The 26,520-nt window shown below is 52.3% G+C and overlaps 2 protein-coding genes across 4 annotated transcripts; one reads left to right on the top strand and one right to left on the bottom strand.

Moving 5' to 3' along the window:
- Positions 1-3,521: 3,521 nt before the first annotated feature.
- Positions 3,522-13,891, bottom strand: DNASE1L1 (deoxyribonuclease 1 like 1). Of its 3 annotated transcripts, none has more exons than XM_084871136.1 (8): positions 13,647-13,891; positions 11,100-11,326; positions 9,970-10,058; positions 9,802-9,888; positions 5,574-5,677; positions 5,326-5,438; positions 4,996-5,244; positions 3,522-4,924 (listed from the first exon to the last, which is right to left on the bottom strand). In XM_084871136.1, exons 2-8 carry the CDS (start codon positions 11,238-11,240, stop codon positions 4,766-4,768), a joined length of 942 nt encoding a protein of 313 aa, XP_084727262.1. In that variant the 5' UTR covers positions 11,241-11,326; positions 13,647-13,891; the 3' UTR covers positions 3,522-4,765. The 3 variants fall into 3 exon arrangements, with proteins under 3 accessions (XP_084727262.1, XP_084727264.1, XP_084727263.1); XM_084871138.1 differs by having other exon boundaries at positions 5,000-5,244; positions 13,647-13,823; XM_084871137.1 differs by having other exon boundaries at positions 13,673-13,821.
- Positions 13,892-15,600: 1,709 nt separating this feature from the next.
- On the top strand, positions 15,601-25,424 carry TAFAZZIN (tafazzin, phospholipid-lysophospholipid transacylase). Its single transcript, XM_084870424.1, has 10 exons — positions 15,601-16,065; positions 16,148-16,276; positions 17,767-17,812; positions 18,062-18,147; positions 23,193-23,273; positions 23,365-23,406; positions 23,566-23,628; positions 23,765-23,817; positions 24,471-24,548; positions 24,654-25,424. Exons 1-10 carry the CDS (start codon positions 15,957-15,959, stop codon positions 24,753-24,755), a joined length of 789 nt encoding a protein of 262 aa, XP_084726550.1. The 5' UTR covers positions 15,601-15,956; the 3' UTR covers positions 24,756-25,424.
- Positions 25,425-26,520: the final 1,096 nt, after the last annotated feature.

The raw sequence follows: 26,520 nt of genomic DNA, 5'->3' as shown, positions 1-26,520 counted from the left end.
ATAATGTGCAGCCCCAGACCATAAGCATGACCTCAACTTGAACTTGCCCCTAATGTCTTGCTAGCTGTTCTAAATTATTGACTTATTGAGAGGCATATCAATTGATTGCTCTACTGATCTAAGCGTTCACTGGTTGATTCTTAACAGGTCCCCTCGCCTGCTATCCAACCTACAATCTCATTGGGGTGGTACTCTAACCAGTTGGGCTCCTGACCAGGGCACTTTTTACTGCTCTGTTCTCTGGAGAACAGCAGTCCTGGAGTTAGGCCCCTCTCTGATGTGTGTCCTGTTTGTGGCCTCACGCTATCACAAAGGAAACATGCTTAAGTTCACAACTTATTACAGTTGCAACTATCCCATGAGAGCTGGCACATGCATTTTCTGCATCTGTATCCTTGGTAGCCACTCCCTGGGGCTACACACAGGATCTGCAGGACACTGGGAAGGCCAGCCCCACTGAATGCTAGCTGCCCTAGGAAGTTGTGTGTGTGTGTGGGGGGGGGGGGGGGAACACTGGCTGCTGAGGGCCAGAAGTGGCATGGTATGTTGATGGCCTGGGGACCTGGGAACCCTAGCTGGTTTGGCCAGCGTTGACCTGTAGCCTGAAGACTCCTGCATTTGATTCCAGTTAAAGGCACATGCCCAGGTTACTGGCTCTATCCCCAGTGGGTGTGCAGAAAGCAGCCAATCAGTGGTTCTCTTGATGTTTCTATCATTCTTCTGAAATCAATAAAAATAGATTTTTTAAAAACCCCTGGACCCTGGCTGGTTTGGTTCGGTGGATAGAACTTTGCTGAAAGGTCCCAGGTTCGATTCCCGGTCAAGTATGCATACCCGAGTTGTGGGCTCGATCCCCAGTGGGGGTGTGCAAGAGGCAGCTAATCAATGATTCTCATCAGTGATGTTTCTCCCTTCCTCTGAATCAAAAAACATATTCGAAAACAAAAAGACCTGGGAGAAAACGGTGCTGTCCCCACCCACACTACCCATTTCACAGAGGAAGAGTCTCAGGCCGATGATGGGAGGAACTTGCTCCATGTCTCTGCACCTGTGTCCCTCCATGTCCCCTTCTCTGGGACAGGCCTGGGCCAGGCAGGGCTGGGTGGGGCTGTGGCTCCTGGTCCTCAGAGAGCAGTTTCCCTACAGTGACCAACCTACCCGAACTAAGGGGTCCAGCACCTCCTCCCTGGCTACCTTGCCCAGCGTCAGCCTCTGGGCGTTGAAGGCACAGATGCGAAAGGCCTGGGCCACCCCCGCCAGGACCAGGAGCAGGAGCAGGAGCACAGCTGGGCAGCGCATGGCTGTGTGGGCCGGTGGCACCCTCTGCAGGAACCCAAGGTGGCGGCGTCCCAGCCGCGCCAGCGGTGGTTCCAGAAGGACCTGGGCTGTGGACAGAGAAAGGGATGCTCAGCCTGCTGCCCAGCGCCAGCCCCAGAGCTGCCAGCCCTGAAGATGGCTGCCTTTTCCCTCTGCGGGCACCTGATGTGGGCACACGGCGGGGCCTCACTCTCCTCATGGCGATAAAATACACAGGGCGTGGAACTGAGCTTCTTCACCAGGCGAGTGGCTTCAAACACATTCATATTGTGCAACCATCACCACCATCCAAACCCAGGACTTTCTCAGCTTCTAAATGGAAACTGTCCACATGAAACACTAACCCCGCCCCCCCCGCCCCCCGTTTCCCTCCAGAGCACATGTGTCAAACACAAGGCCCGCGGGCCAAATCCAGCCCGCCAGGCCTTGCAATGTGGCCCGCACCGCGCTGTCATCACTGCACTCCGCTGTCAGTTTATGACATTGTCAGTTTATGACTGTTCAGTAAACCATTCGGCCCGCGATTTAGGCTGGATTTTAGATTTTGGCCCCTTCTCTGATTGAGTTCGACACCCCTACTCCAGAGCCTTGGCACCAGCCACCCTCCTTCCTGTCTCTCTGAGCTTTGCTTCTCCAGGCACCTCACAGAATGGAATCAGTGTCCTTTTGTCTGGCTTATTTCACGTAGTATAATGTCCTCAAGGTTCATCCATGTTGTAATGTGTGTCAAAATGTCCCTCTTTTAAAAAAAAATATATATTTTATTGATTTTTTACAGAGAGGAAGGGAGAGGTATAGAGAGCTAGAAACATCGATGAGAGAGAAACATCAACCAGCTGCCTCTTGCACACCCCCTACTGGGGATGCGCCCGCAACCAACGTACATGCCCTTGACCAGAATCGAACCTGGGACCTGTCAGTCCGCAGACCGACGCTCTATCCACTGAGCCAAACCGGTTTCAGTGTGCCCCTCCTTTTTTTAAGAATATATTTTATTGATTTTTTATAGAGAGGAAAGGAGAGTGATAGTTAGAAACATCAATGAGAGAGAAACATCGAGGCAGCTGCCTCTTGCACACTCCCCACTGGGGATGTGCCCGCAACCAAAGTACATGCCCTTGACCAGAATCGAACCTGGGACCTTTCAGTCCGCAGGACGGTGCTCTATCCACTGAGCCAAACTAGTTAGGTCTTTCTCTCTTTTATTTTTTAACGCGTTAAGTGCCTAGTCAGGTGACTGACACTATACTTTCTGTCCGGAAGACAAAACAGGCTGGGCGCTTAACGTGTTAAGCCCACAGAACCCAGTATTCCCAGGTGGTCTCCCATCCAACTACTAACCAGGCCTGACCCTGCTTAGCTTAGACCCGTGGTCGGCAAACTGCGGCTCACAAGCCACATGTGGCTCTTTGGCCCCTTGAGTGTGGTTCTTCCACAAAATACCACGGCCTGGGTGAGTCTATTTTGAAGAAGTGGCGTTAGAAGAAGTTTAAGTTTAAACAATGTGGCTCTCCAAAGAAATTTCAATCGTTATACTGTTGGTATTTGGCTCTGTTGACTAATGAGTTTGCCGACCACTGGCTTAGAAGGTCAGAGGAGAGAGGAGTGCTCAGGGTGGTATGGTCATAGACAAAGTCTCCTTCCTCGTTAAGGCTGACCGATATTCCGCTGCATGGCTAGCCCCGTGCTGCTCGCCCATTCCTCTGTGAGTGGACACTGGGTGCGACCACGTTCTGGTACTGTGCGTGCTGCTGCCGTGAGCATGGAGAACAGGTATCTTTCAAGTTCCTCCTTTTGGTCCTTTTGGGTAAGAACCCAGAAGTGGAATTTCTGAGACTTATGGGAATGCTGCTTAGTTGGTGGAGGAAGTGGCCTACTGTCTTCCATAGCAGCTGCACGGCGTCCATTCCTGGCAGCTGTGCACAAGGTGCAATCTCAGGGGTGACCCCAGCTTTTCACCACCATTACAAGCACCGTCACAAACACCCTAGTCCACTCCTTTTTTTAAAAAATATATATATTTTTTTTTATTGATCTCAGAGAGGAAGGGAGAAATAGAAACATCAATGATGAGAGAGAACCATTGATTGGCTGCCTTCTGTACACCCCCTACTGGGGATGGAGCCCACAACCCAGGCTTGTGCCCTGACCGAGAATCGACCTCCTGGTCCATAGATTAAAGCTCACCCACTGTACCACACCAACTGGGGTGTTTTAAAAAAATTTTTTTATTGATTTTGGAGAGAGAGAAACCTTGATTTACTGTTCCACTTCTTTATGCATTCATTGGTTGGTTCCTGTATGTGCCCTGACTGGGGATCGAACCTGCAACCGTGGCCTATCAGGATGATGCTCTAACCAACTGCGCTACCTAGCCAGGGCACTAACTGCTTTTACTGAGCTCTGTTCCCTCTCTGACGTCATGTCCTCTGCAGGTCACCTGTGTACGCCCTCCCACATTGACTGAAGGACTGTCCTAACATACCCCAAGAAAACCTGGGTGTTCCATTTGTGGGCTTGTAACACAGGGACACAGTGATGTGTCCACAAAGCAAACATCATGCTTACAAAGCAGAATTTCTTACAGTGAATTTCTGTCATTACATGACAGCCGGTTCATATATGTTCTGTGCATCCGTAGCCTTGGTAACCACTCTGCTCGGGGCCACACCCTATGAATGTGCCAACGTGGGCTGCCTGCACCTCATGGGCTTTGCCACAGGCGTTGGGTGTGTTTGCAGAGTTCCAATGCATCTGCCATTGTTTTCGAGTGTGTGTGTGTGTGTGTGTGTGTGTGAACTGCGTATCTCCATTTTTGTATCTACTGGGATCTTCACGCTAATTCACGTGGATCCCATGTGCATACAGGTGCCCCAGTGACATATCTGTTCCACACATGTAGTGTCCTCCTATCTAGCTTTTTGTTCTCAGTTTGTGTTTCCTTTTTGTCATAATTGTTCATGTGTTGTGATTCCCTTTGCGAAGCCCCTTTCCCCTCCCCCAGCCTCGGGCCCCTGCCTTCCTCTTACACATCCTCACGCCAGGTACAGGCCCAGCAGAAGAACACAAGCCAAACCGAGGAAAGGCAGAGGGGTGCAGTCCAATAGGGCAGGGCTGGCTAGGACCAGGTTGGGCAAGACAGAGCAGGGCTGGGTTGGGCAGGACGGGGCAGGGCTGGGTTGGGTAGGACTGGGCAGGGCCCAGCTGGGCAGGACAGGGCAGGGCAGGACGGGACAGGGCAGGGCAGGATGGGACAGGGCAGGGCAGGACGGGGCAGGGCAGAGCAAGGCCGGGCAGGGCTGGGCAGGGCCAGGCTGGGCTGCAGTCGAAGCCCTTCAGGAGTCGCTTTGGCCCAGGGCACAGAGCCTGGAGAGGCAGGGGTTTGAGTCCTAAGGGCAGTGCTGTCAGTCATCACGTCTTGGGCAGCAGACACCAGGGTGGGTGAGGCTCAGGCCCCCAGGCCCAGCTGTGGGGACAGGAGCAGCAGGAGCAGCAGCTGGGACAGCAACAGAGCAGCCAGGCTGAGGGGCCGGGCCCCGTGCCCCGCCCGGCTCAGCTTCAGGTTCAGCTCCACCTCCACGGGGTAGTGGTCACTGACGTTGAGGGCCTGGGGTGGACAGAAAGACAGTGTCAGGGCCCAGGGACTTCCCCGCGGCCATTCCCGCTGCCTCACTTTACCTGCTCCTCGGTGAGCCGGAAGCTCCGGGGGAAATTGAAGGCAGAGGCCGCGTGCAGCAGCCTCCGGCAGCGCTCCCCGTGCAGCACGATGCGGTCGTAGGCGCAGTGGGTGCTGGCGCGCACCGTGGTGTCCTCGCCATCGGGGATCGCCCAGTAGAAACCGGCCTTAGTGCGCAGCATCAGCTCCCCCAGGCGCTTCTTGGCCAGGGAGCCGCAGTCAGCATTGAAGTCCCCCAGCAGGATGATGTCCTGGAGAGGGCGCGGCTGTTGTCAGGCCACATGCCAGCCATCCGGGTCCCCCTCTCTCCCATGCCACCTGCTAGGCCCTACCTCGCTCTGCCAGCGCCGGGAGGCATCCAGAAACACGTCATACAGGGCGTTCAGCTCCTGCTCCACGGTCTTCGGAGAGGTGTGTAGGGGGACCAACACCAAGCTGGGAAGGTCTGCAAGGCCCCAGGGGTAGAGGGCTCCCACCCGCTCCTGGCTCTTCTCCCCGCGGCCCCCTCTGGGTGACCCACCCCCCAGGGGAGCCAGCCAGCCCCCCCTTCCCGCTGCCCACAGCCTTCTTCCCCTCTCACCCTTGCTGGGCAGCGTGAACTTGGCCACAAAGGGCTCCCGGGTAAAGAGGTCATCATCCTGGTCATCGTACAGGTAGGAGTCCTGGATCTGCATCTTGTGGGGCCTGGGGGACCGAGGGATAGGAAGCAGCGTGCCCACATCACTGATTCTGGTTTGCAAGTGCCACATTGGAGCTGGCACTCAGGGAGGGGGCCTCTGCCAGCAGCTCTGTTCCATATGGGCACAGCCCCCCCCCCCAGCCTTTTTCCCCCCCCTCTCTTCCTAGCCTTTTTCCTAGAATTTTATTGAGAGAAAATTCAAACCATAAGCCCGGCCGGTGTGGCTCAGTGGTTGAGCGTTGACCTATGGCCCAGATCCTGGTTGGATTCTTGCTGGCCTCAATTCCCAGAAGGGGGCATGAAGGAGGCAGCCGATCAATGGCTCTCTCTCATGATTGATGTTTCTGTTTCTCCCTCTCCTTTCCTCTCTGAAATCAATAAAATATCTTTTAAAAAATTCACATACCGCCAAAACCGGTTTGGCTCAGTGGATAGAGCATAGGCCTGCGGACTGAAGGGTCCCAGGTTCGATTCTGGTCAAGGGCATGTACCTTGGTTGCGGGCACATCCCCAGCAGGGGGTGTGCAAGAGGCAGCTGGTCGATGATTCTCTCTCATCGATGTTTCTAACTCTCTATCCCTCTCTCTTCCTCTCTGTAAAAAAATAAAAATTAAAAAAAAAAATTCACATACCATAAAATTCCAGTGGCGTTTGTTACACTCACACTGTGGTAGAGCCCTCGCCACAATCAGTTTTAGAACAATACAGTTATCATCCTCAAAAGAAATTGTATCCATTAGCATCCACTTAACCACTCTTCTCCCCCCGGAACCCCTGGCAGCCAGCCACTCATCTCTTTTCTGTCTCTGGATTCAATCAACTCATATATGGTCTGGCCCTGGCCAGTGTGGCTCAGTGGTTGACCATCATCCCATGCACCAGGAGGTTGCTGGTTTGATTCCTGATCAGGGCCCATGCCTGGGTTTAGGGCTCAATTCCCAGTATGGGGTGTGCAGGAGGCAACTGATTGATCTTTCTCTTTGTCTCCTTCTCCCTTCCTCTCTCTCTAAAATCAATACAAAGATATTTTTAAAAACGTAATATGTGGCTCTAACCGGTTTGACTCGGTGGATAGAGCATCGGCCTGGGGACTCAAGGGTCCCAGGTTTGATTCCGGTCAAGGGCATGTACGTTGGTTGCGGGCACATCCCCAGTAGGGGGTGTGTGCAGGAGGCAGCCGGTCAATGTTTCTCTCTCATCGATGTTTCTAACTATCTATCCCTCTCCCTTCCTCTCTATAAAGAAATAAATAAAATATGTCTTAAAATAAATTAATAAATAATATGTGGTTTTCTGTATCTGGCTTCTTTCCCTTAGCATCAACTCCAATGTTCACCCATGTTGGAGCATGGGCCAGTATTTCATTCCCTCATATGGCTGAATCATATTCTTTTTTTAAAAAAAAATTTAAAAATATATTTTATTGATTTTTTATAGAGAGGAAGGGAGAGAGATAGAGAGCTAGAAACATCGATGGGAGAGAAACATCAATCAGCCGCCTCCTGCACACCCCTCACTGGGGAGGTGCCTACAACCAAGGCACATGCCCTTGACCGGAATCAAACCCGGGACCCTTCCGTCCGCAGGTGGATGCTCTATCCACTGAGCCAAACCGGTTCAGGCTGAATCATATTCTGTTGGAGAGAGAGACCGCCTTTTATTTGTCCAGCCATCAGCTGAGGGACACTTGGGTCATTTCCACTGAGGTGTTATGACTGATGCTGCTATGAGCATTCCTGTGTGGACATTGTTCCTCCATTATTATTACTTTAAAAAAATATTTTATTGCCCTAACTGGTTTGGCTCAGTGGATAGAGTGTGGGTTCCAGGTTCGATTCTGGTCAAGGGCATGTACCTTGGTTGCGGGCTCATCCCCAGTAGGGGGTGTGCAGGAGGCAGCTGATCGATGACTCTCTCTCATCAATGTTTCTAACTCTCTATCCCTCTCCCTTCTTCTCTGTAAAAAAACAATAATGTATATATTGATTTCAGAGAGGAAGAGAGAGGGAGAGAGAGAGAAACATCAATGATGAGAGAGAATCATTGATTGGCTGCCTCCTGTACACCCCACACTAGGGATTGAGCTCACAAGCAGGACATGTGCCCTGACTGGGAATCGAACTGTGGCTTCCTGGTTCATGGGTTGATGCTCAACTGCTGAGCCATGCCAGCCGGGCACCCCTTTTATTTTGGAGTGAATTCTAGACATTATATACTTCCATCTATATAAAGAAATAGGTGCTCCGCCGGTGTGGCTCAGTGGTTGAGCATCCACCTATGAACCATTAAGTCATGGTTCGATTCCCGGTCAGGGCACATGCCCAGGTTGTGGGCTCGATCCCCAGTGTGGGGCGTGCAAAAGGCAGCCAATGAATGATTCTCCTTATGGATGTTTCTCTCTCCCTCTCCCTTCCTCTCTCTGAAATCAATAAAAACATATAACAGCCCTGACTGGTTTGGCTCAATGGATAGAGCGTCGGCCTGTGGACTCAAGGGTCCCAGGTTCAATTCTGGTCAAGGGCATGTACCTTGGTTGCGGGCACATCCTCAGTACGGGGTGTGCAGAAGGCAGCTGATCTATGTTTTTCTCTCATTGATGTTTCTAACTATCTCTCTCCCTTCCTTTCTGTAAAAATTCAATAAAATATATTTTTAAAATATTGGGTCGGCAACTAAGTAATTGCGGGTTTCACACATATATGGCTTCAGTTGAATTTTTAGGTTTGCAGACGTAGTACAAATGTAAAACACATTTTGTTATTTGATAGTTGGCTATTCAGCTGTTAATCAGTAAAAAAAGTTTTTGATCTGTTATGTAGTTTTCGTTTGGCGTTCGTTAAAAAATGGAAAATCAAAAGGAACATTTTCGTCATATTTTGCTTTTTTATTTCCTCAAAAGGAAAAACGCATCGCAAGCTCATAAAAAGTTATGTGCTGTTTATGGTGACGAAGCCTTAAAAGAACGGCAGTGTCAAAATTGGTTTGCCAAATTTCGTTCTGGTGATTTTTCACTCAAAGATGAAAAACGCTCTGGTCGTCCAGTTGAAATTGATGACGCCCTAATCAAAGCAATAATCAATTCGGACTGTCACAGTACAACACGTGAGATTGCAGAGAAGCTTCATGTATCACATACATGCATTGAAAATCACTTAAAACAACTTGGCTATGTTTAAAAACTCGATACATGGGTTCCTCACGAACTGAAAGAATCACAGTTAACGCAACGCATTAGCAGCTGCGATTTGCTAAAGAAACATAATGAAAATGATCCATTTTTAAAACGACTGATAACTGGCAATGAAAAATGGGTTGTTTACAACAATATCAAGCGGAAAAGATCGTGGAGCAGGCCAGGTGAACCAACTCAAACAACATCAAAAGCTGATATTCATCAAAAGAAGGTTTTGTTATCAGTTTGGTGGGATTACAAAGGAATTGTCTACTTTGAACTCTTACCACCCAACCGAACGATCAATTCTGATGTCTACATTGAACAACTAACGAAATTAATGCAGTTGAAGAAAAGTGGCCCGAATTGACAAATCGAAAAGGTGTTGTATTCCATCATGACAATGCAAGGCCACACACATCTTTGGTCACTTGGCAAAAATTAATGGAGCTTGGTTGGGATGTTTTGCCACATCCACCATATAGTCCTGACCTTGCACCATCTGATTACTTTTTGTTTCGATCTTTACAAAACTCCTTGAATGGTAAAAATTTCAATAATGATGATGATGTCAAATCGTACCTGATTCAGTTTTTTGCTAATAAAAACCAGAAGTTTTTTGAACGTGGGATTATGATGCTGCCTGAAAGATGGCAAAAGGTCATTGATCAAAATGGGCAATACATTACAGAATAAAGTTATTTAGTTCCATGAAAAAATTGTCTTTGATTTTCTTTAAAAAATCCGCAATTACTTAGCTGCCGACCCAATATGTAACAATATTAAAAAAAAAAATAGGTCTCTTCCCTGGCAGTCCCCCTTGCCCTCTCGATCCTGACCCTGAGGCTGTCCTCCCAGGATCCGAGGGCTGTTTCTGGAACCCGTGTCAGAAGCTGCAGTCAGCCATCTCACAGCGGGCCAAGTGCCAAGTCCGCCCCGGCCACCGTGTGTACTTACCTGTAGATGTACACATACTTCTCCACGTATGTGCTGCGCCCCAGGAAGGGGCTGCTCAGGAATGTGTAGGGCCCGGAGTTATCAAATCTGCCAGGAAAGGGGAGCCCAGAGTCAGGGACCCCAAGGCTCAAGGGGGTCCCCGGGTTAGACCCCCAGAGCCCAGCTCACCGGTTGAGTTCTCGGATCAGAAGGGAGATGGCGCTGCCAGTAGAGTCCACCAGCTCCTGCAGCACCGTGATGTCGCAGCGAGCCAGGATCTGCAGGACACCAGCAAGGCCGGCCCACTCAGTGCCAGCTGCCCCAGGAGGGGGAAAGCCCCTGAGAAACTGGCACTGGCCACTGATGTGGGCCAGAGTGGCATGGTGTGCTGGCTGTGGCCCACAGAAGTGGGCCCAGAAAAGACCTGGGTGGGCCTGGCCAGCGTGCCTCAATGGCTCCATGGTGAAGCGTCGACCTATGAACCAGGAGGTCACTGTTCCATTCCCTGTCAGGGCACATACCCAGGTTGTGGGCTCGATCCTCAGTATGGGGCCTGCAGGAGGCAGCCAATCAGTGATTCTCTCTCATCGTTGATGTTTCTCTCTCCCTCTCCCTTCCTCTCTGAAATCAATAAAAATACACTGAGTGGTCAGATTATTATGATCTCTGAACACATAATAATCTGGCCACTCAGTGTGTGTGTGTGTGTGTGTGTGTGTGTGTGTGTGTGTGTGTGTGTTTGAGGCCCGGTGCATGAATTTATGCATGGATGGGGTCTGGCCAGCCTGGCCATGGTGAAGGGACATGGGTGGTTGGCCGGCCTGCCTGCTGGTCGAACTCCTGGTGGAGGGGACAATTTGCATATTAGCCTTTTATTATATAGGATATACACTGACTGGCCAATTATGAGTTCAGAGATCATAATAATGTGGCCACTCAGTGTACATGAAAGAAACAAAAAGACCTAGGAATGTGTTCCATGTCTCTGCACCCTTGTTTCTTGATGTCCCTTTAAAAAAAAAAATCTGTTTTTATTGACTTCAGAGTGGAAGAGAGAGGGAGAGAGAGACAGAAACATCAATGATGAATCATTGATTGGCATGACCTCCACCGGGGATCGAGCCCGCAACCCAGGCATGTGATCTGACCAGGAATCGAACCGTGACCTCCTGGTTCATAGGTCAACACTCAACCACAGAGCCACGCCAGCTGGGCTTTCTTGATGTCCCCTTCTCTGGGACAGGCCCTGGGTCAGGCAGGGCTGGGTGGGGCTGTGGCTCCTGGTCCTCAGAGAGCAGTTTCCCTAGTGACCAACCTACCCGAACTAAGGGGTCCAGCACCTCCTCCCTGGCCACCTTGCCCAGCGTCAGCCTCTGGGCGTTGAAGGCGCAGATGCGAAAGGCCTGGGCCACCCCCGCCAGGACCAGGAGCAGGAGCGGGAGCACAGCTGGGCAGCGCATGGCTGTGTGGGCCGGTGGCACCCTCTGCAGGAACCCAAGGTGGCGGCGTCCCAGCCGCGCCAGCGGTGGTTCCAGAAGGACCTGGGCTGTGGACAGAGAAAGGGATGCTCAGCCTGCTGCCCAGCGCCAGCCCCAGAGCTGCCAGCCCTGAAGATGGCTGCCTTTTCCCTCTGCGGGCACCTGATGTGGGCACACGGCTGGGCGTCACTCTCCTCATGGCGATAAAATACACAGGGCGTGGAACTGAGCTTCTTCACCAGGCGAGTGGCGTCAAACACGTTCATATTGTGCAACCATCACCACCATCCAAACCCAGGACTTTCTCAGCTTCTAAACCATGGTTCTCAACCTTCCTAATGCCTCAACCCTTTATTTATTTATTTATTTATTTATTTATTTATTATTATTTTTTAAATATATTTTATTGATTTTTCAGAGAGAGGGATAGCAAGTTAGAAACATTGATGAGAGAGAGAGTCTTCGATCAGCTGCCTCCTGCACACCCCTACTGGGGATGTGCCTGCAACCAAGGTACATGCTCTTGACCGGAACCGAACCCAGGACCTTTCAGTCCGCAGGCTGATGCTCTATCCACTGAGCCAAACCGGTTTCGGCCAGGTTCCTCCTTTCGGTCCTTTTGGGTAAGCACACAGAAGTGGAATTGCTGAGCCTCATGGGAACGCTGCTTAGTTGGTGGAGGAAGTGGCCTATTATCTTCCATAGCAGCTGCACGGCGTCAATTCCCGGCAGCTGTGCACAAGGTGCAACCTCAGGCTTTTCACCGCCATTACGAGCAGCATTTTCATGAACATCTCTCTCTCTCCACTTCTGAGCTTTTTTTTTTTAAGTGTATAGTTACCTTTATTATAATTTATAAATGCATTAGAGATGGATTTTTAAAATGACAATTAAGCTCTCTTGAGCTTCTGCTTTCTGTTCATTCAGCTATGCCCTAGCCGGTTTGGCTCAGTGTATAAAGCGTCGGCCTGCGGACTGAAGGGTCCCAGGTTCGATTCCTCATCAGGGCACATGCCAGGGTTGTGGGCTCCATCTCCAGTAGGGGGTGTGCAGGAGGCACCCGATCAATCATTGATGTTTCTATTTCTCCCTTCCTCTCCGAAATCAATAAGAACATATTAAATGGAGCCAAAACAGGTTTGGCTCAGTGGATAGAGCGTCGGTCTGTGGACTGAAAGGTCCCGGGTTAGATTCTGGTCAAGGGCAAGTACATGGGTTGCAGGCACATCCCCAGTGGGGGGTGTGTAGGAGGCAGCTTGTCGATGATTCTCTCTCATTGAAGTTTCTAGCTCTCTATCCCTCTCCCTTCCTCTTTGTAAAAAATCAATAAAATATATTTTTTCAAAAGAGCATATAAAACGTAAAATAAAATGATCTCAGATACACCAATCACCCCAATGCAGTGTGTGATGGCCCCTATCCCATTCCCTCACTGGTGAGCTCTCTTGTTCGTCTTATCAGCTCAGCCCTCTTCCTCCCGAGGGTCTCCGTGTATTTTTGTCCTAGACTCACCCAGACTTCGCTCTCTCGGGTTCAGCTCCTTGATCCACCCTGTTCATGTGGCTCTCACTCAGTGACATTGTAAGTCCTTCTACTTCTGTCTGCCTGCTCCCTTCTGTCACCTTCCCCCTGGTTCTTTCCAAAAATAGGGACTTTTTAAAAACTCCACGGGACGCGGGACAAATTGTTAAAAATCAGGACTGTCCCGCCCAAAGCGGGACGTCTGGTCACCTTACGCTTGGGGCTCACTTTCTGCCTCTCTCAGGCTCTTCCTGCTTCTGTTTTTCTTGGCCTCTCTGTTTTAAAAAAATTATTGATTTTTTTTTTTACAGAGAGGAAGGGAGAGGGAAAGAGTTAGAAACATCAAAGAGAGAGAAACATCCATCATCTGCCTATTAGGGATGTGCCCGCAACCAAGGTACATGCCCTTGACCGGAATCGAATCTGGGACCCTTGAGTCCACGCACACTCTATCCACTGAGCCAAACCGGTTAGGGCTTCTTGGTTTCTCTTGTTCGTTCATCTCTCATGGCTTCTCTGCATATCTCCACTCTCCTGGCTGGGCATGGTGCCTGTTCCTCCCTGTCACCTGCTCTGTCACTCATTCTAGTTTGGGTCTCCCGCCCTGGTGCCTATTCTGGGACGGATGTGTGTGGAAGGCAGCCCTGGGCTGGCAAGGGCAGGCTTGGAGGCTGTAGGGCCAGAGGCCCCCAGGAGGGTCCAGGACAGGAAGAACCAGAGTGACTGTACACCTGGCAACAGCCCAAAGCCCAGCCTGGGCTCCCAACACCTGGCGTTGGCCCCAGCCTTGGGGGTTCCCTTCCCCTCTCACAACCCTCCCCCTCGGGGGTAACATTGTCCCTCCCTCTGCCCAGAGGGCTTCCATACCTGCGCAGAACAGCTTGTCTACACACCTGCCTCAGCTGTAAGCGGATCGGGACGCCCCACGGAATCGCAGCAGCTGCCTCTCAGGGACCGGAGAGAAGAGGAACAGGATGTGGGTCCGCCCACTCATGCAGGCCCCGGCCGGCCGGTCCCTGCCCCGCCCGAGCGCCTGCAAGCAGGGCGGGCTCCTGGCCCGGGACAGCGGACCGCCCGCCCACTTTCCCACCAGGCCCCGCCTTCCCGCTGCGGGCGTGGGACCGAGCGGGGCGGAGGCCCCAGGCTGCGGGCAGATGTCACATCTGTGAGTCAGAGATCAAGCCACAGCAGCTCATTAACGAATGGTTGCCTGTGCCTTGGGCGGGGAAATGCTGGCGCCTGAGTGCAAACCCCTAGGTGCATTCTCCCAGGCCGGGCGCTCGGCCCCAGGGCTTTCCCAGGCGGCATCTGCGGAGGGAAGATGCAATGGCTGGAGCTGGTGCCCGACTGGGGGGGCGCGAGAGCTTTTTCTCCACGTCCTCCCGCCGGGTCCTCTGTGGCTGCACAGAGCGGGCTGAGGACCGTCCAGAGAGAAGGGGATGTGAGAGCTGCTAGCTCAGCACCGCGTGGGGGCCGGCCCTGTCCCTGTCGGAACAACTGGGGGACCCCGGCGGCGTCTAGGGTAGGAGGCGGGTCTGCCTTGGCTGGTTGTGGAGCGGTCATCAGGACAGTGTCGCCGTCGCCAGGATTGGGGGTGGTGATGAGCAGGCTGGAAAACAATTTTACATCAATAAAATGATTTAAAATAAGAGACAGACCGCTTGAGGGGTACAGGGCTTTCCTTTGGGGGTTATCATGTTTTGGAACTAGTTTGACGTGATGGTTGCCAACACTGTAAATGTATCAAGTGATATACTATGTATATATTGCTACATATGTTACATCACATGTTACATTGTATATCAGATACATGCATACAGGTATCTGTAATATTGTAATTATGTAGGAGCACATGTGTAACAACGTGTATGTTGTATATATAAAATATACAATTTAAAATATTATAGCCCTAATCGGTTTGGCTCAGTGAATAAAGCGTCGGCCTGCAGACTGAAGGGTCCCAGGTTTGATTCCAGTCAAGGGCATGTACCTTGGCTGCGGGCACATTCCCAGTATGGGGTGTGAGGAGGCAGCTGATCAATATTTCTAACTCTCTATCCCTGTCCCTTCCTCTCTGTAAAAAGTCAATAAAATATATTTTTAAAAATAAAATATTAGCCGAAACTGGTTTGGTTCAGTGGATAGAGCGTCGGTCTGCGGACTGAAAGGTCCCAGGTTCGATTCCGGGCAAGGGCATGTACATTGGTTGCGGGCACATCCCCGGTAAAGGGTGTGCAGGAGGCAGCTGGTCGATGCTTCTCTCTCATCGATGTTTCTAGCTCTCTATTCCTCTCCCTTCCTCTCTGTAAAAAATCAATAAAATCTATTTTTTAAAAATAAAATATTATAAAATACCATAGCCCTAGCTGGTTTTCGATTCCGTCCTAGGGCACATGCCCGGGTTGCGGGATCTACCCCCCGCCAGCAGGGGACGTGCGGAGGCGGCCAATCAATGATTCTCATGGATGTTTCTATCTATCTATCCCTCTCCCTTCCTCTCTGAAATAAAAAATAAAAAATAAAAAATAAATAATAAGGCTTTAAACATAATAAAAAATAAAATACCATAAAACGGTTTAATTGTATGTTGTATGAATTCTACCTCAATAAAAATAAAGGGGGGGGGGACACGAAAGTAGAAATGCTCCGCTAGCCCGGACCGTGAGCGGTGTCAGGTACTGCCGCGGTGCAGCCCACGATTTTCCTGGGGAGGAACTGAGACAAAAGGAGCGCAGCGGGCGGCGCCGGGCACTGAGGCTGCGCCGGGCTGGGCGGGGCCGGGGGCGGGGCCTGGGCCGGGCCCGGGGGCGGGGCGTCGCTGCCGTCAAGCGGCCCAGCGCGTTTGCGACAGGCAGCGGCGGTGGAACGTGGGGACTTGACCGCTTCGCTTTCCCCCGGGTGGGCGGGGGGCGCGTGGTTTCCAGCTCCCTGTCGTTCCTCGCCGCGATCCCCGACTCCTGATCACGGTGGGCTGGCCGGTGACGAGGGGGGCCGGCCGGCCTCTGGCCGCCCCGCGAGGTGACCTTGTTCGAGTCCCCTGTCGCGCTGAGACGCGGCGCGAGTTGCTGGCGTAGACCTGTTAGTCACCCGGCTGTGGGGCAGTTGAGGACACCCCAGCAGCTGCCCCGGGGCAGGGGAACGGCCGGGCCGCCGGGAGCGGTGGAGTGTGTGTGGGGGATGCCCCTTCATGTGAAATGGCCGTTCCCCGCCGTGCCGCCGGTCACCTGGACCCTGGCCAGCAGTGTCGTCATGGGCCTGGTGGGCACCTACAGCTGCTTCTGGACCAGTGAGTGGGCTTGGCTGGGGGGGAGCCCTGGGCCTCAGGAGAGGAGGAGGCCAAGACCCCCACGCTTTTCTCTCCCCGCCAGAGTGCATGAACCGCCTCACCGTCCACAACAAGGAAGTGCTGTATGAGCTCATCGAGAACCGCGGCCCGGCCACGCCCCTCATCACCGTCTCCAATCACCAGTCCTGCATGGATGACCCTCATCTCTGGGGTACACGGGCCAGTGTGCTGGGCACAGGGAGGCAGGGAGAGAACCCCGGCAAGGGCCAACCAGAAGCAGAACAAGCTCACTTCCCGCTGGGCTCTTCAGAGCTCCGGGACTAGTTTCGGGGAAATCCAGCCCCCGTGTGACCCCTCCAGCATCTTCTCAGGGAAGGTGATTTTTGGAGAGACCCTCAGAAGTTTGGAGGGAATGAGGAAGCGAGGAAATGGCCACAGGGCAAGGTCTGACCATTTGCTCTGTTGCAGCAGGCCTGGGGAGCCTGTTTTCTAAATCATGGAAGGTCCCACAGAGTCTTGGAACCTTGGGAACAAATCCGAGGACCCGTCAAGGAAACTCTGGGTTAGGGGCTGAGAGACCTGTATCCTGGTTCCAGGTTTGCCCCAGGCTGAGTTTGTACCCTTCAGCCAACCTTATTTGGGAGCCCCACCTACAAGTTCCTGCCCTGCTGACTTCACAGGGACTTGCTTTCACTGCTGAATGCAGGAGGTTAGACTCTCTTACAGCTCAGGGGCAACCACCTGGATAAATCAGCCTTTCAGAATTCATTCTGGCTGCTGCTAGGCAGAGAATGGTCTGAGTGCCACTGCCAGATTCCAGGAGGCTTTATATATATATATATACACACACACACACACACACACACACACACTGAGTGGCCAGATAATTATGATCTCTGAATGCATAATAATCTGGCCACTCAGTGTATATCCTATATAATAAAAGGCTAATATGCAAATTGTCCCCTCAACCAGGAGTTCGACCAGCAGGCAAGGCTGGCCAACCGCCCATGTCCCCTCCCCTTGGCCAGGCTGGCCGGACCCCACCCATGCACAAATTCATGCACCAGGCCTCTAGTATTATGATGTTCAGAGATCATAATAACCTGGCTACTCAGTGTATATTTGTATTTATTTCAGAGAGGACGAGAGAGAAAGAACATCAATGATGTGAGAGAATCATCAATCGGCTGCCTCCTGCATGCCTTACACAGCGGACTGAGCCTGCAACCTGAGCATGTGCCCTTGACTGGGAATCGAACCATGACCTCCTGGTTCACAGTTGATGCTCAACTCCTGAGACACTCCAGCTGGGCAGGAGGGAGGCGCAGTGGTTACCAACCGGTGCTCCATGGACCACTGGTGGTCTGTGCGGTCCGAAAGGTTGGCGACCGCTGGAGAGCATTCTAGTAGTCTGGACTATGGTGATGGTGGTGAAACTGGAGAGAGAAGGTATAGAATAGGCAGCATCAAAATATATTGGGGAGGTAGGCAGACCAGACATGGTGACTGATAAAACATGGGGAGTGGGACAGATCAAGGAGCCAGTGAGAACTTGGGAGTCCGGCCCAAGGTTCCATTTCAGGCCATCGGGAACTGGTAGTGACCCTTGTCCCTCCTTCCCCGAAGTGGGGTGACAGAACAAGGTGCTTCCAGGAACAAGGTAAGTGGAGGCATGAAAGCTTTCCTCTCCTCCTCCAGGGATCCTGAAACTCCGCCACATCTGGAATCTGAAGTTGATGCGTTGGTGAGAAGGAATGAGCCCCTCTCAATGGGCCCGGCAGGACCCACCCGGCTCTGCCCAGATTTGCCTTCCTCCTGCTCTGACCAGGAGGCGGCAGCCAGCAGCCCAGGCAGGGCATGGGGTGGGGCGCCGCAGGTCCTCTGTGCCTGCGGTTCACATCGCTGATGGTGCCAGGCAGCACGCGGGGGGCGGGGAGGGGCGGGAAGCAGGGCGCGGGGGAGGCGGACATGACTGTGTCTGTCCCCACCCCAGGACCCCCGCGGCTGCAGACATCTGCTTCACCAAGGAGCTGCATTCTCACTTTTTCAGCCTGGGCAAGTGCGTGCCTGTTTGCCGAGGTGAGTTACTCCTCCGGGAGGGCTGGTGGGCTGGTGGGGGCAGGGAGACGCTTCTGCGGGTTTCTCTGGCTTGGGCTTGGAGCAGGTAGCCTGGTGGCCAGTGACTCTGGCTTGGAAACACTGGGAGTGGAGGGATGCAGGTGAGACAGGCAGCCTGGGAGAGGGAGGCCAGGGAGCCAGCGAGTGCTGCCCGCTAGCCTGAGGCCCAGCTCCATCGCTGGAGGGGTGCCGGCTCCTCAGAGAGAGAGCTCCATTCTCTGCGCAGGCCTGAGGATTGTGCCAACCTGGGGCTCTGGCGTTAGAAGTCAGGGAGGCATGCCCTGGTCGGTTTGGCTCAGTGGATAGAGCCGTGGTCGGCAAACTGCGGCTCGAGAGCCACATGCGGCTCTTTGGCCCCTTGAGTGTGGCTCTTCCACAAAATACCACGACCTGGGCGATTCTGTGTTGAAGAAGTGGCGTTAGAAGAAGTTTAAGTTTAAAAAATGTGGCTCTCCAAAGAAATTTCAGTCATTGTCCTGTTGATATTTGGCTCTGTTGACTGATGAGTTTGCCGACCACTGGGATAGAGCATCGGCCCATCAAGGGCATGTACCTCTGTTGCAGGCTCGATCCTCGCCGCTGGTTGGGGCACGTGTGGGAGGCAACCAATCGATGTGTCTCTCTCACATCGATGTTTCTCTCTCTGTGTCACTCCCCCTCCCTTCCACTCTCTCTAAAAATCAATGGAAAAAAATATCCTCAGGTGAGGATTAACAAACAAACAAACAAAAAAAGGAGTCACTGGTGGCAGTGTGTTATCTGTGGTGCCGGTGGCTGGTGCTGCAGGCTGCAGGGAAAACGGACTTGTGGAGGGAGGTGTGTACCATTGAATGATTACTGGGCACCTCTGAAGAGCCTCGGGAGGTCGGGGCCATTCTGGTATCCATTCTCCACATACGGAAGGATTGAGCTGCTGGCCCAAGGTCATTGGCGAGATGTGGCAAAGCCAGGATTCAGATCCAGGGTGCTCTTTTCTCTGGGGAAATAGAATATTTCCCGACAGAGTGTGAAAGGAAAAGCATTCTAGTTGCATGTGCCAGGCGCTACAGAGGTCATCGATAAGGGTAGAAAATGCAGGCTGGCTCCCGCTGCAGGCCTGGCTCAGTGGTTGAGCATTGACCTATGAACCAGGAAAGTCACGGTTGGATTCCTGATCAGGGCTCGATCCCCAGTAGGGGGTGTGCAGGAGGCAGCTGATCAGTGTTTCTCTCATCATCATTGATGTTTCTCTCTCTCTCTCCCTTCCTCTCTGAAATCAATAAGAATAGCTGAGATCGGTTTGGCTCAATGGATAGAGCGTCGGCTTGGGGACTGAAGGGTCCCGGGTTCGATTCCGGTCAGGGGCATGTACCTTGGTTGCGGGCATATCCCCAGTAGGGGGTGTGCAAGAGGCAGCTTATCGATGACTCTCTCTCATCGATGTTTCTAACTCTCTACCTCTCTCCCTTCCTCTCTGTACAAAATCAATAAAATATATTAAAAAAAAAATGAAATCAATAAGAATATATACTTAAAAAAAAAAAAAAAAGAACAGTTGGGAATAAAGATACTGGAGACTCAACCACAAACTCACAAACATAGAGGCGAGATTGTGGAGGGGAAGAGACGGGAGAGAGCAGGGACCCAGGATAGCACCTCAGAGCACAGAAGGAAAGAGAGTCTGTGAGGCAGCAGGAAGCAGTGGCCACAGAGGAAGTTATTGTAGCAAAGCCGCAGGAGCTTCTGGGACTGGAGAGGGGGAAGGGAAACGGCAGTGGTGGCCACTTCTTCCAGAGCTTGGTGGTGAGGCAGAAAGAGGAAGAAGTAACCAATGGCCCTGGCCAGGAGGCTCAGTTAGTTGGAGCGTCATCCCATACACCAAAAGGTTGCAGGTTCGATTCCCAGTCACGCCACATACCTAGGTTGTGGGTTTGATCCCTGATCATTGCAGAAGGCAATCGATCAATGTTTCTGTCTTACACTGATGTTTCTCTCTCTCCCTTCCTCTCTCTCTCTCCCTTCCTCTCTCTCTCTCTCTTTCTCTCTCTCTCTCAATAAAAATGGCCCTAGCCAGTTTGGCTCAGTGGAGAGAGCGTTGGACTGTGGACTGAAGGGTCCCGGGTTCAATGCCAGTCAAGGGCACATGCCTGGGTTGTGGCATTGATTCCCAGTGGGGGGGCGTGAAGGAGGCAGCCCATCAATGATTCTCATCATTGATGCTTCTCTCTCTCCCTCCTTCCTTCCTCTCTGCAATCATTAAAAATTGATTTAAAAAAATAAAAGCAGCCGAAACCGGTTTGGCTTAGTGGTAGAGCGTCGGTCTGGGGACTGAAGGGTCCCGGGTTCGATTCCGGTCAAGGGCATGTACATTGGTTGCGGGCACATCCCCGGTGGGGGGTGTGCAAGAGGCAGCTAGTCGATGTTTCTCTCTCATCGACGTTTCTAGCTCTCTATCTCTCTCCCTTCCTCTCTGTAAAAATCAATAAAATATATTAAAAAAAGATAAATTCAATAAAAATGTATCCTTGGGTGAGTAAGTAAAAAAAGGCCTACCTGGTATGGCCAAGTGGTTGAGCATCAACCTGTGAACCAAGAGGTCACTGGTTTGATTCCTGGTTGGGGCACATGCCCAGGTTGCAGGCTTGATCCCCAGTAGGTAGGCATGTAGGAGGCAGCCAATGGATGGTGATTTTTTTCTCATCGATATTTCCATCTCTATCCCTCTCCCTTCCTCTCTCTCTGAAAAATCAATAAAAATAGTCTGGCTGGCGTGGCTCAGTGGTTGAGCAACAACCTACAATCCAAGAGGTCATGGTTCGATTCCTGGTCAAGGGCTCATTTCCGGGTTATGGACTCAATAAAAGGCAGATCAATGGTTCTCTGTCATCATTGATGTTTCTATTTCCCTCTCCCTTCTCTGAAATCAAGAAAAAATATTTTTTAAAGAAATAAAAAATAAAAATTTTAGAGAATTAATAACACATTTTTTTTTTTTTTTTTTTTTTTTTTTACAAAAAGAAGAACCAAAAGGTGTTAATGGTGTTAAGGGGGAGGTTTTATTTTATTTTATTTTTAATATATTTTTATTGATTTCAGAGAGGAAAGGAGAGAGAGAAAGAGATCGAAACAATCAATGATGAGAGAGAATTATTGATCGGCTGCTTCCTGCACGCCCCACACTGGGGATGGAGACTGCAACGCAGGCACATGCCCTTGCCTAGAATTGAACCCAGGACCCTTCAGTCCAAAGGCTGATGCTGTATCCACTAAGCCAAATCAGCTAGGGCAAGGGGTAGTTTTTTTTTTGTTTTAGTTTTTAAAAAAATATATTTTATTGATTTTTTTTTTAACAGAAAGGAAAGGAGAGGGATAGAGAGTTAGAAACATTGATGAGAGAGAACCATCGATCAGCTGCCTCTTGCACACCTCCTTCTGGGGATGTGCCCCCAACCAAGGTACGTGACCTTGACCAGAATCGAACCTGGGACCTTTCAGTCCACAGGCTGATGCTCTATCCACTGAGCCAAACTGGTTTCAGCAAGGAGTAGTTTTTTGTTTTTGTTTTTTTAATCATTATTTCTAGTTGGTCAAAAGAAAGCATGGTAAAGTCCAATAAAATACCTCAAATAATTGAAAATGAAAAGCTGCAGCACCCATGCCTCCAAATCCGCAGATGACTTATTCCCCAGAGACAGTGCCTATAATCCTTTCTCATTTGGCTGCTTTGGGCGGCTGTCTCTTTTCTCTAAGGCACAAGCAGACGCTACAGTGTCATGGCTGGTGACCATGGAGCTGTCTGTCATGCAGTTTTCAGATGGGGACTCTGCTCTAACACCCCGTCCCCGAGTCTCAGTTCCCTCCCTTCTCAACCTCAGACAGAAGCAGCCCGGGTCCACTTCCTGTCTCTTTGACCTGCATCTAAGAGATATTGCACAGTTGAAATCAGAAAGCAAAAAAACCCCTAAAAAACAGAAAGCAAAATCTTAATCCTCGCGGAAACCAGTTTGGCTCAGTGGATAGAACGTTGGCCTGCAGACTGAAAGGTTCCAGGTTCGATTCCGGTCAAGGGCACGTACCTTGGTTGCAGGCACATCCCCAGTGGGAGGTGTGCAGGAGGCAGGGAGAGGGATAGAGAGTTAGAAACATTGATGAGAGAGAAACATCGACCAGCTGCCTCCTGCACACCCCCTACTGGGGATGTGCCCGCAACCAAGGTACATGCCCTTGACCGGAATCGAACCTGGGACCTTTCAGTCTGCAGACTGATGCTCTACCACTGAGCCAAACCGGTTTCGGCTCGGCTAAAATATATTTTAAAAAATCTTAATCCTAAGCACCTTCAGTGAGAAAGTGGGCAGGGACAAGCCTTTCATCAAATGCATTTGATGGACAGCAGAGATGTAACGTGTTGAAGCAAAGGAACTATCTGGCATACCTTGCTTCTGTGTTCCAAAAAAATTCCCTTTTCCTCCAAGCATAGGCCTTGTGATATGCATGAAGTATCGGAGCGATCTTGCACAAGCTCTACAAGTGAGTAGAAAGACCATTTGCAAAAGCTAAACACTATGAAGAGTTGCACCCAACGCATAGCATTATTTTGTATTATTTTTTAAATATATTTGTATTGATTTCAGAGAGGAAGGGAGAAGGAGAGAGAGAGAGAGAGAATCATCAGTGATGAGAGAGAATCACCGATTGGCTGCTTCCTGCACATCCCGCACTGGGGACTGCGCCCGCAACCATGATCACAGAATCGAACCACGACTTCCCGGTTCCTAGGTTGATGCTCAGCCACCGAGCCACGGTCGCCTGGCTAGAGGAGATGCTTTAACAAGGGGTGTCAAGGACCGCGAAGTGGTGCAGTCGGGACTGAGCGGGCTTGGGAGAGAGTCATCGGAGGGTGTCTGTGTGGACCGTGCAGGGAGGAGGAGGGCTGTCCTGAGCTGCCGCTTCGTTCTGTTCCGCGGGAGAGGGGCCGACAGGCCCGGGAGAGTGGGGACTGATGGGGACAGGCCTTTCCTCGGCAGGAGACGGTGTCTACCAGAAGGGAATGGACTTCATTTTGGAGAAGCTCAACCATGGGGATTGGGTGCACATCTTCCCGGAAGGTCAGTGGGGCCGGCGGCGGGGCAGTGCTCCCGGGAATATGGACGAGGCCCCGCCCCCTCCAAAGCTTCCCCTCTGTCTCGTCCCTCCCAGGAAAAGTGAACATGAGCTCCGAGTTCCTGCGCTTCAAGTGGGGTAAGGGCTGCTGGCCCTCTGGGTAACAGCGGCCAGGGGCCAGGGGCTGAGCCAAGGGCTGGCCCAGGGGAGCCGGTGTGAACTGGGGCGGGCAGGGTGGCCCCCGCTGCAGGCCAGCCCTGAAAGCTTCGCCCAACATTCCTGTCTCCCTCCGGGCAGGAATCGGGCGCCTGATTGCCGAGTGTCATCTCGACCCCGTCATCCTGCCGCTGTGGCATGTGGGTAAGCGTCCCTCTGGGGCGGGCCTGGGCCTGGGGCTGGGGGCAGGGGGAGGGGCTTTCCGAGGGGCCAGGCTGGGGCCCGGGGCTTCCCCGCTACCCCCACGCCTGCTGCCAGCCTTTTGTTCCCTGTGCCACAGGAATGAACGATGTCCTTCCTAATAAACCACCATATGTTCCCCGGATCGGACAGGTAGGTAGGGGCTGCTGGCCTTTGTCTGTCTGTCTGTCTGCCTGCCACCTGGCCCTTGGCTGCCACTCAGCATTCCGGGAGCCAGGTTCAGGAGGAGCTGAGCTTGAGGCTGAGGCCCAAGTGGGACATGGACAGGGCCTTCCTATAGGGCACCAAGCCCCAGAGAGGGAGAGCGAAAGAAATCAGGCCGTGGCAGGGGTGGGCCCTGGGGTTAGTACAAGGCAGGACTCTAGAGCATGGACCCTGGGACTGAGATGGCTCTTGCAAGCCATTGAGCCCCGTCCTAAAGAGGGAGAGTGGCCCGGCCAGCATGGCTCAGTGGTTGAGCTTTGACCTATGAACCAGGAGGTCACGGTTCCATTCTTGGTCAGGGCACATGCCCTGGTTGTGGGCTCGATCCCCAGTAGGGGGTGTGCAGGAGGCAGCTGATCAATGATGCACTCTCATCATTGGTGTTTCTCTCTCTCTCCCTCTCCCTTCCTCTCTGAAATCAATTAAAATATCATTAAAAATAAATAAAAATGAAGAGGGAGAGTAGCCAGAGGGAGCACCTAGCAAGTTTAGGGGCAGGACTCCAGGTCCCCCAGGGCAGTTGGGCTGGGGCTGTGGGCGCTCCCCCTGTTCTGATCACCCCGTGGCCGGTGTCCCTGCAGAAAATCACTGTGCTGATAGGCAAGCCCTTCAGCGTCCTGCCTGTGCTCGAGCGGCTCCGGGCAGAGAATAAGTCCACGGTGAGTTTCCCAGCCTGCCCCTGGCTGGCCTTCGCCCCTCGGCTTCCCATGGCCTCTGGGCGCAGCTCCCGGAGGCCTCCCGCTCAGCCTGGTCCTTCCCCGCAGGTGGAGATGCGCAAAACCTTGACCGACTTCATCCAGCAGGAATTTCAGGGCCTGAAGACCCAGGCGGAGCATCTCCACAACCACCTGCAGCCTGACAGATAGGCCCTGCCCTGCGCAGATCCTGCCCGGCTGGCTCACAGTCCCATGAGGTCCCCCGAGGCCTGGGGAAGAGGCAGCCCCAGGACCTGGTCCCCAGCGGCCAGGTGCCCAGTGCACACGGCTGGGCTGGGCTGCACCGAAGCCTGGAGCTCAGATGGAGTTTTTAGACAGAGTTCATCACCCTTACACCCTTAAAGGGCACCCTCCCCTAGCTGGTGAGCGTTCCAGCTCATCTGTGGTTTTTGCAGTTGAACAGGGTTGCTTGGCCACCAAGGGAGGGAAAAGTGTAGGCAGTGGCTGGTGTCCGGAGGGAAAGCAGTTGAAGGGGGGATGGGCGAGTAGACTGGGGCTTACGGAGGGCCCACAAGGCCATTGGCCTTGAGCTGGTCACCACCTCATCAGGGACAGTCTTTGGCCAGTGCTTCCTTCTGCCCAGGCTTCCGACAGGCCCGGGAGCTTCGGGCAGCCACCCCCACTCCCACCCCCCACTGTAGCAGGAGAGCAGCCCACTGCCACAAGCGGGGCCTGCAGCAAGGGCCCCGGATCTGGCCAGTCGTCCCATGCTGGGGCCCACCAACTTATTCCTTCCTGTGTCCCGGACATCACTCAGGCCCCCTGAGGCTGGATTTCTATGTTTTATAAAAAATAAAGTATCTGTGTTGTGCTGTTTTACCCCTGGCCTCTCTGTACGGGTGGGGATGGGAGGTCAGCCGCTGGGCAGGGAGGGGGCGTGCAGGAGGCAGCTCATTAATGATTCTCTCTCATTACTGATGGAGCCTCAGAGCCCCGGGCGCAGCCAGAGCACGGGAACAGATGGTGTCGAGCTCCCCGTGTGCACCAGCCACTGACTCCAGTCATCCCCATGACAACCTTGTGGAAGTAGGAATTAATCTCCTTTTGCAAAGGAGGCGGAGCAAGGCTGAGCGAGTTGCTTCAAAGCCCATAGCAAAGTAGGGAGAAGCAAGGAGCAGCTCAGTCCTCCCCTCTGCTGCCCAGGAAGGAGGAGGCTGCTGGGGGGCCCAGCGGGCCTTCATTTGCAGCATGTGCTATGTTGAGACATGGGAAAGGGCCCAGCCAGTGTGGCTCAGTGGTTGAGTGTCAACGTATGAATCAGGTCATGCTTCGATTCCCGGTCAAGGCCCATACCCAATTGTGGGCTTGATCCCCAGTGTGGGGCATGCAGGAGGCAGCCGATCCACGATTCTCTCTCATCATTGATGTTACTCTCACTCCATCTCCCTTCCTCTCTGAAATCAGTAAGAATATATTAAGAGAGAGGTTGGGTGAGACCTGTTTGGCTCAGTGGATAGACCGTCAGCCTATGGACTGAAAGGTCCTGGTTTCAGTTCCGGTCAAGGGCATGTACCTTGGTTGCAGGCACATCCCCAGTAGGGGGTGTGCAAGAGGCAGCTGATCGATGATTCTCTCTCATCGATGTTTCTAACTCTCTATCCCTCTCTCTTCCTCTCTGTAAAAAATCAATAAAATATATATTTTTTTTAAAAATAAATAAAAGAGAGAGGTTGGGACCATGGGTGGGAATAGCCGATCCAGGGTGGTGGCACTCCTGGCAGAAGCAGAAAGCAAATCCTCTCTAGAGAAAAGCAAGCTCTGCCCTAGCTGGTTTGGCTCAGTGGATAGAGTGTCGGCCTGCAGACTCAAGGGTCCCAGGTTCGATTCTGGTCAAGGGCATGTACCTTGGTTGTGGGCACATCCCCAGGGAATGTGCAGGAGGCAGCTGATTGATGTTTCTCTCTCATTGATGTTT

Source organism: Pipistrellus hanaki (assembly GCF_964339955.1).
Source record: "Pipistrellus hanaki genome assembly, chromosome: X".
Classification (NCBI taxonomy): domain Eukaryota; kingdom Metazoa; phylum Chordata; class Mammalia; order Chiroptera; family Vespertilionidae; genus Pipistrellus; species Pipistrellus hanaki.
Note: the sequence above shows the minus strand (reverse complement) of the source record. Positions and strands in the feature narration are given on the sequence as shown.